This window comes from Sorghum bicolor, chromosome 9, assembly GCF_000003195.3.
Source record: "Sorghum bicolor cultivar BTx623 chromosome 9, Sorghum_bicolor_NCBIv3, whole genome shotgun sequence".
In the NCBI taxonomy this organism is placed as follows: Eukaryota; Viridiplantae; Streptophyta; class Magnoliopsida; order Poales; family Poaceae; genus Sorghum; species Sorghum bicolor.
The window spans coordinates 49,402,050-49,411,030 of NC_012878.2; the positions used below are offsets into that span (position 1 = coordinate 49,402,050).

Here is an 8,981-nt window from a genome sequence, read left to right on the forward strand (position 1 = left end):
ATTAATAATTCAATCCGAACAAGAGGATAAATGAATTAGCATATCCTGTCTGAAAGTTGTTTAGCCTGAAACATACTCCTATTCAGACAACACAGAGAAGTGACCAAAGGTTTGGACAGGGTGAGAGGATCCAGCAGCGCCACATCAATACCTTGTACGAGCAGCTAAACGAACAATTCTGTGGTGTCAAACCGTCCTGTCCTTCTCAGCGAATAAAATTGAAAGAATCTGAAGGTCACCGTCACCCGGACAAACATCGCTGTCGCTATGCAATCTCCAAACCCCAGTTGATAGCTCGAAATCTCCCAACTCCCAGTTTGTTAATTGCTAGTGCCAAAGCCAACCCCATGTCATGCCATATCATTGTTTGTTCATCCATCGATCCACCGTCGCATTTCCGAACATGAGGCACCGCCGTACCTAAAGGCTTAATTAAATAACAAATCTCGGCTGATGTGTGGCCTAGAATTATATACTAGTAGTTCATTAGGTGATGGCGATAAGGAGGAACAAAGGATCAATGACTTTGGTGATAGAGAAAGAATAAAAAGAACAATGACTTGTTGTTTGTTTTTTTTTAAAAAAAAAAAGAAAAAAGAATTATTGGATTACATGGGGAAGAAAGAACTCTTTCATGCTGGATTGTTTAATCAAAGGCGATAAAGATTCGCCATAGACCAAAATTGTTTTTGGGCATGATATGCTGCCGCATATGTTGAGGGGAGGATACTTGATTTGCCAATCATCACTGAAATTTGAGGCTAACTACTTTTTTTTTCTATGAATGACACTCCCGAACCTGTTGGATCGCTTTGACTCTATTGATTCTTTCGGCTGAAAATCCGCTCCTTCAGATTTTCTTTTTTCTAAAACAATTTCTTATTCTCACTTTATGCAAATTATGAGTAGGACTAATTTTAGTATAATATTTCTTTTGAATCACAATCTACACGCACTTCCTGATCCTGAAAGATAATACTATTTCTCAGAAGTTACGGATAGTACTGCATCTGATAACAGGGATAAGCAGATCGGATACTGACAGACGGGTCAGACCCAGGGCTAATGCTCTCAGTATCACGCAGCACTCTTATCCGTGTGTCTGAGGACTGCGAATCGTCCATGTGTCCCTGGACGTCCCAGTCATGGCGACCCATCAGGTCAGGTGTTCAAGTGCCTCCCGACTTCCTGCGAAAGCTCAAACGCTGGGCCTTGTTTACCTCCGAAAAGATTTTAGATTTCGGTACCGTAGTATTTTCGTTTTTATTTGAAAAATATTATCCAATCATAGACTAAATAGGCTCAAAAGATTCATCTCGTGATTTATCAGCAAACTGTGTAATTAGTTTTTGTTTTCATCTATATTTAGTTCTTAATGCATGTGCCGCAAGATTCGATGTGACGAGAGATCTTGAAAACTTTTTAGATTTCGGTGGAAACTAAACAAAGCCTAGGCCACTTGCGGAAGCAACAACATTCCAAGGGCCGGCCCTCTCCGTCCGTTCATTCACATATTCCGCGTGTACGATGGCAAAAGAAACAAATACAGAAACCGATATAATAATCTAAGGGCAATATCTACGATGGTGTGAGAAAATACATACACGGCCAGAATATATACGGCAGTGGAGCTAGAAAATTTTACATGCCGGGACAATTCTTATTATGCAGGAATATTTATCTGGGAAGATGGTATATTGAAATTTGAAAATTGGTTACCCTCAATAATAATAAATGTAGTGAGGAGAAATGGAAATTTGATCATGAAGAAATCCAGTGAGGAGAATGCATGCTTAACATTGCATTTCATTGTCGGGCAATTTGAATGAATCGGCATTAGCAGCCCCTTCAAAGACCGTTGCGCACGGTGTATACTCATATACTCAATTCTTTTAAATTATAAGTTGGTTTGACTTTTTTAGATATATTTTTTTACTATGTATTTAGACATAGTGTATATGTATAGGTCAAAAAAAAGTTCTATAATTTGAAATAGAGGGAGAATTTTCCTATCCTGTAATAATGAAGCGCCAATTCGAGGTCGCTATGGTAAAAACTATTATTAGCTGATTTATTGTGAAAGAAAAACACCGTTAAATAGCTGTCAGATTCGGCCGATAAGTCTAACCAAACAAGGACCATGCACGCTTTGTACTTGGGGTCCTAGCGCGTGCTCTGCTTTTGGTGATGGATTGGTAGGGCACCGGGCGACTACACGCGCACGAGAGTGGAGCCTGAACTGGGCTGCACAAACGCAGGCGCCGCTGATCGTGATCTGATCACGCCGACCCCCACCCCCACCACCCCCGCTCCCGCTCCGCCGGCTTTTCTTCCCCCATGGCGATCTCGGGACCCGAGGATCAAGGGGGATTTAGCCTTCGAATCCACACCATGTTTGCAGTGCAGACGATGATTGGGAGCTGATTTGTTGGTTGCTGCTGCGTGCGCCCCCGCCCTCCTTTTCCGCGATCCACAGCATGCCTGCCTGCCTGCCTGCCCTCCTTTTCATCTCATCTCGCCACAACCAGGGTCCAGGGCCAAGGTTTTTTTGTGTGTGTGAAAAGGCGTGTGGCGTAGGGCTGAGAAAAAAGGGGGGAGCTTTGCCTACGGGTACGGGAGGGAGGGCTAGGAAAAGGCAGGCGTCAGGGATGGATGTTCTTGGGGCTACCGTGCACTAGTATAGTACGCCCAGGAGCAAAGCAACCAGCACGTATTCGGAGGATCATCTTGATCTCTGCGGGTGACGTGCCAGCTGTGCTTAGTAGTGTACTTGCCTTGTTTTGATCTGTTTTTTTTTAAAATTTTATTATTGTAGTATTTTCGTTTGTAATTGATAATTCAACTATGAACTAACCAAACTTAAAAGATTTGAGTAGCAAATTATAAGTAAACTGTACGATTAGTTATTTTTTATCTATATTTAATGCTTCATATATGTGTCTAAAGATTTGGTGTGAGGAGAAATCTTGTAACTTTTGGAATTTTGAAGGGATCTAAACAAGTCTAAACACTTGGTTGGTACTAGTGCAGATCTTGATGGCCATATATCGTCATTTGAATCATCTCCATGTGTTTTTGTATGCATCTGTACAGTAGTGTAGTACATGTGTTTGGCTCCATGGGGAATTTGTGTTGCTCAGCTCGACGACAAAGGTGGCGAAACAAAGATCCAATCACGGGTCACGACGTAAGTTGAAGGATGGCGTGTGGACCTCCGGTGAAGATTTGATAGGGGATCCCAGAATGTAATTGGTAGAGTATGCAGGTCGCTTCTTCCATAATTCATTTCCAAATCAAACTCGTACCTTTTTCCCAAATCAAGTCCTCTTTACATGTCAGAAAACACAAAAGGATTGATTCCCTTCGACCTTATTGATAACGCAATAACAAAACAAAACCAATCTAGTACTCCTATGACCTACAGTATGTGCCAGCAGCCGCGATATGGTCCTGCAACGGTTAATTCTTTGCTGTTCTTGATGGATGGTCAACCGGTGACCACACACACATCATCACCGGCAAGAAAAAGGAGCCCTAGGAAAGCAGGTATAAATGCGACACATACAAAATACTAGCAGTTTCACTGCCCTTACTTTCTCAATTATTCTCTTCCTTCTTGGCCTTGTTTAGTTCACACCGAAAACCAAAAAGTTTTCAAGATTCTCCGTCACATCAATTCTTTCAACATATGCATGAAGCATTAAATATAGACGAAAATAAAAACTAATTGCACAGTTTAACTGTAAATCGTGAGACAAATCTTTTGATCGTAGTTAGTCCATAATTGAACAATATTTGCCACAAACAAACGAAAATGCTACAGTAGCGAAATCTAAAATCTTTTCACATCTAAACAAGGTATAGTAGGTACCAAACTTGTTTAGTTCCAAAAAAATTTATAAAATTTTTCAGATTCTTTGTCACATCGAATCTTGCGGCACATCCATAGAGCATTAAATATTGATAAAATAAATAACTAATTACATAGTTTATCTGTAATTTGCAAGACAAATTTTTTGAGCCTAATTAGTCAATAATTAGATAATATTTGTCAAATACAAACGAAAATACTATAGTATTTATTTTGCAAAATTTTTTAGAACTAAACAAGGCCTAGAGCAAAGTTGTTGCATCTTGTTTTTGTCATACTTTTACAACAATCCTTTGAAAGAAGGGGTGTATGTGGGTTATCCCACAAACCTATATATACGCTTAAAATTGCATGTTTCTCGTGGTAACTCGCAATATTAAGCCTATATAGGAAGTTCATGAACCAACCACTTGCATCAAGGACACCTCGGGCACTCTCCTTCCACTTTGGCGAGGCTACAGGTGGCCAGAAGAAGAACGGGTCAATCCCTCACCAACATTTTAGTAAGTTCTTTAAGTTTAGTTGTTTAGGTTTACTCCAAATAATATATGATCCCATGAATTGAAACCAATATCTAAAAAAGGTTTCCCATTGTATTATTATATTACTTTCCAGTTCCTCGGAATCAAATTAACAGAGCCTCTTTAAATCAATATTGATATCAGTCAGGAACTTATTACATGCAGTAACTTCGATGATGACTATGACAAGATCACCATTGAGGGAGTCAACGGTAGGTCAGTTTGTAGTTTACTATCTGCAGAAGATAAGTTTGCTCATGTGCACTTCTCAACGCAACTGTAGTAGAAAGGATTGAGAAAAAGATTTATTTAGGGGGTGTTTAGTTCCCCATAGAATCCAAAATGCAAAATGCCAACTACTTTGGAGTGATGAGATGCATAAAATGCCAAAATTTTCAGAGTCGTGTAGTTCCATCCAAAATGCAGAATTTATTGTTGTCATAAAGGCTCTTGAGGCCTAAATCCAAAATGAAGAATAACTATATTTTTACCAAAAAAATCTGCATGGTGTTTAGTTCTATTTTGCAAAATAATGGATCAAAACCCAAAATTTTTTGAGAAAAAATGGGAACTAAACACCCCTTAGCGGAAATTTTCAGGGAAACTTCTCTTTCTCTCTTTGTCGAGCACTGGGATTTTGTCGGTTTCGCATGCGCAAGACTACACCTATTTGCTGCTAATACCAGTCATAATAGGGTAGTTAGACAAATCAAAGTGCTCTCTCTCTCTCTCCTCTGTCTTTAGATTTTAGTATAGTACTACGTACTAGTAGCACTCCATCAGATTCAGCCAAACTGAAACTGCATCCGTACGCGCATTGATGCGTGGACACGCAGCAGCGCACACAACATTTGCCAGATCCAGGATCCACCGCGACGATGATGATATCCACCTCGGATCGGAGATATACGATGCGGAGAGAAAACGGAACGGAACCCGAACCGAGCAGCAAGCCAAACAAACAAGATTCGTCCCCTCCCCCCGATTCCGTCTATTCTAGTACGAGTACAACTAGACATTAGGGCCCTGTTTAGTTCCAAAATATTTTGCAAAATATGAATAGTAACACTTTCGTTTGTATTTGACAAATATTGTTCAAGTATAGACTAATTAGACTCAAAAGATTCGTCTCGTTAATTCCGACCAAACTGTACAATTAGTTTTTATTTTCATCTATATTTAATACTTCATGCATATGTCTAAAAATTCGATGTGTCTGAAAAGTTTTGCAATTTTTTTGGGAAGTAAACAAGGCCTAGTACCAGTAGAAAGCTTAAGTGCGTGTGATCCGGCGTGAGACATGGCCACATGAGGACAAACCAAACTCCAGCTAAGATATCATCATCATCATCATCGCCCCCTCATCTGATTGTCATCTCACTCCACTAGATCGCTTACACTGCAATCTCACGAGTCTTTTTCGCTTATTTGTCTGTTTTTTCTCTCATAATATATTAGCGAACGGTATTTTCCGTAGCTTTTTAGCCGCTGCGAGAAGAACTGTTTTGGATGAAATTCGTTGCTCCGAAATACTGGGAATGCAGTACAGTGAGCGGTGGGTGAGAGAGTTGATCACCATTGGGTTGGGTTTTTGGAAGGCAGCAGCAGCAAGCGAAACAAGGAGCTGCAAAGATGGCACAAAAATAGGTTTGGACGGAGGGGCCGGGCAGGCCACTAATTAAAACCAGTGTCCAGGTCCAGCGCAGCGCCCAAAACTCACTCACTCCCCAGATTCTCTCTCGCTCATCCATCATCAGCAGGCAGGCAGCGGCTAGAGAAAGAAAGACTAGAGAGAGAGAGCGGAGACCGGAGGGGGAGGATTTATCATGGCACGGCAGAAGCAGTAGCCGCAGCAGCAGGGGATCGAAAAACCACCCTCCCTCCCTCCCCCCTTGCTGTGCTGTGCGAGCGAGATACTACTACAAGAGAGAGAAAGGAGAGAGAGGAGAGAGAACGAAGGGCAGGAAAGCTAGAAGAAGAGAGATCCACCTCGAAGTAACCCCTCCCTCCTCTCCCTCCTCTCCTCGCTTGCTCCTCCTGCTGGAGTGGAGTCGAGCCTCCTCCTCCTCCTCCTCCTTCCCGGCGTCGAGTCGAGCGACCGAGCTGCAAGAATTGCTCTGCTCGCCCCTAGGAGAGGAGGGAGAGCAGAGGAGGACATGAGGGAGGAGGAGGAGCCCAGCTGGTTCGCGCGCGGCGGCGGCGGCGACGAGCACCAGCTCCCGCGGCCGGACGAGCTCATGCCGCTCACGCAGACGCTCATCACGCCCGATCTCGCCGTCGCCTTCGACATCGCCACGCACGGCGGCGGGGCGGGTGCGGGGGGCGCCGGTGGCGCGGGCGGTGGTATGCCCGACATCAACGGCAACGGCGGCGGCGGCGGCGCGTCGTCGGCCGCGGGCTCCAGCGGCGGCGCCGGCGGGGGCGGCGCCGGCGACGAGCCGGCGCGGACGCTCAAGCGGCCGCGCCTCGTGTGGACGCCGCAGCTGCACAAGCGCTTCGTCGACGCCGTGGCGCACCTCGGCATCAAGAACGCCGTGCCCAAGACCATAATGCAGCTGATGAGCGTCGACGGCCTCACGCGCGAGAACGTCGCGTCCCACCTCCAGAAGTACCGCCTCTACCTCAAGCGCATGCAGGGGCTCGGCGGCGGAGGCGGAGGCGGAGGTGGAGGCGGAGGCGGTGGAGGTGCGGGGGGAAGCCACTCCTCGGGGTCCGGCACCGACGCCCACACCGAGCACCTCTTCGCCACGGGGCCCGTCCCCTTCCTCCCGCCGGGCCACGGCCACCGCGCGCCCGTCGACACCTACCCGCCCTTCTCCCCCATGGGCGGCGCCGCGCACCACCACCACCAGCAGCACCACGCGACGCAGATCGGACACTTCCACCACCCCGCCGCCGCGCGCCCGCTCGCCCACCACTACGGTGCTTCGGCTACCGCCGGTTTCGACCACGGCGGCTTCCTGAGCCGCGTCGCCGCGCCGCCCGTCGTCGGCCCGCCCGGGATGCACCACCACCGCATGGTCGGCGCCGGCGCCGGGATGGGGATGATGGCGCCCGCCTCCTTCGCCGACGACATGGACCTCGGATCCCGAGGCGCTGGCGGCAGCGGCGGCCGCCGCGAGCTCACGCTGTTCCCGACGTCCGGGGACCACTGACGGCCGGCTCGCCGGGGCTCCGTCCGACGACGGACGGCGATGGGCATCGGAGTCACTGCGGGCGGGCGGCCGCCTCCGCCCTCCGCCCTCGGGTACATAAAATTCGAAATTCGTTTGCTTCCTGTCCCCCACCCCTCTGCTGCGCAACCGCCGCTGCTTCCCACAGATCGGCATACAAATCGAGCAAGGCTCAACCCACCACATCTCAATCTCAATCTCAATCTCATAGAGTCCAAGAATTCTTGGGAATTAGCAATCCGTCCATGCGTTCCTTCCTTCCTCCTAGCATCTCTCGTCTCGTCACCCACCATTGTTGCTGTTGCTGTTGATGTTCGTGTACTGCTGCTGCTGCTGCTGCTATTTGTCATCTTCTCCCCTCCTCCTCTCCTTCCATTGTTCTTGCTGCTGCTGCTGATGACATAAAAAGTTAGCCGTAGAAGAGATGATATATTTAGAGGATTGTACAACGAATTGTGACTCGACAACTTTCTCGCATCCACCATCATCCGGCTTCAATCTTTGCGATCGCGCCAAGATTCCAGGCTCGACACTCTCTGTTCTTGTCTTCTTGAGTGATGCAATGCAACGCAAGCCACCTTTGCTTCAGAGCAGCTAGTGAGTGACCCGTCAAACAACAAGTGATGCAACCGTTGTGCATGATGATAAGAGGTTTCTGTTTTCATATATGGATAAATATAGGCAGGGTTGAATAATCGGTACCAAGGTGTAACAATGGAGATGAATAACTCTTGAGGATTATTACACCTACATGTATGATAATCGGATCTTTGTGGGAGTGAAACCATCTGCGAGCGTCAAAGTGGAGATTCAGAGCTTATTCTGCTGCTCTGTCAGTTTTCTTCCTCAGCACCTCCTTTGATGGAGGGTAAGAGTTGATGAGTATATGATATATAGCAAGCAAGTACTAGTATCAATGTAGCAAGGGTTGCAACACTTGATCACATTGTGTTTGTGCCTCCCTAGAACAAACATTGGAGCCAGCAGCTCAAATTGGAGTTTGTTGTAGTAGCAAATTGTAGCCATCATCAGCCATTTGTAAATCTGCGCGACTTATAAAAGAGCTTCTTTGTAGCCCTGAGGAAACAAAAAAAGAGACCAGCTTGATGAATCATGCTGCTACTAGTACAGTGATGATGCTTACCGTTCTTGCATAAGTACTGTGTTGGGCTCTGTTCAAGTCATGATCTTAATGCTCTGCTGCATCATTCACGCCCCTGCTGTTTTTGTTCTTTCTATTTTGCTCCCTAACAAATGTCGCTGTTAAGAAAGGGAGTCCATCCCTTGCTCCTCTGATTGGATTGCCCTGATGTGCGATGTGTCCATCTAAATCTGGATTAGTTTATGACAAGCCAGCAGTCGTTGGCAGTGCAATTTTTTTTACTCACTCCGTCCCACCATTCCAAGAATCTTAGA

At 46.2% G+C, this 8,981-nt stretch overlaps 1 protein-coding gene across 1 annotated transcript; it reads left to right on the forward strand.

The window, feature by feature from the left end:
- On the forward strand, window positions 5,894-8,749 carry LOC8085135 (transcription factor MYBC1). The gene has a single exon (XM_002439757.2). The coding sequence runs from the start codon at window positions 6,549-6,551 to the stop codon at window positions 7,545-7,547; it is 999 nt and encodes a 332-aa protein (XP_002439802.2). The 5' UTR covers window positions 5,894-6,548; the 3' UTR covers window positions 7,548-8,749.

Bases quoted from the DNA above. Each gene is read 5' to 3' on its own strand.
- LOC8085135 (XM_002439757.2), top strand. From the start codon at position 6,549: ATGAGGGAGGAGGAGGAGCCCAGCTGGTTCGCGCGCGGCGGCGGCGGC.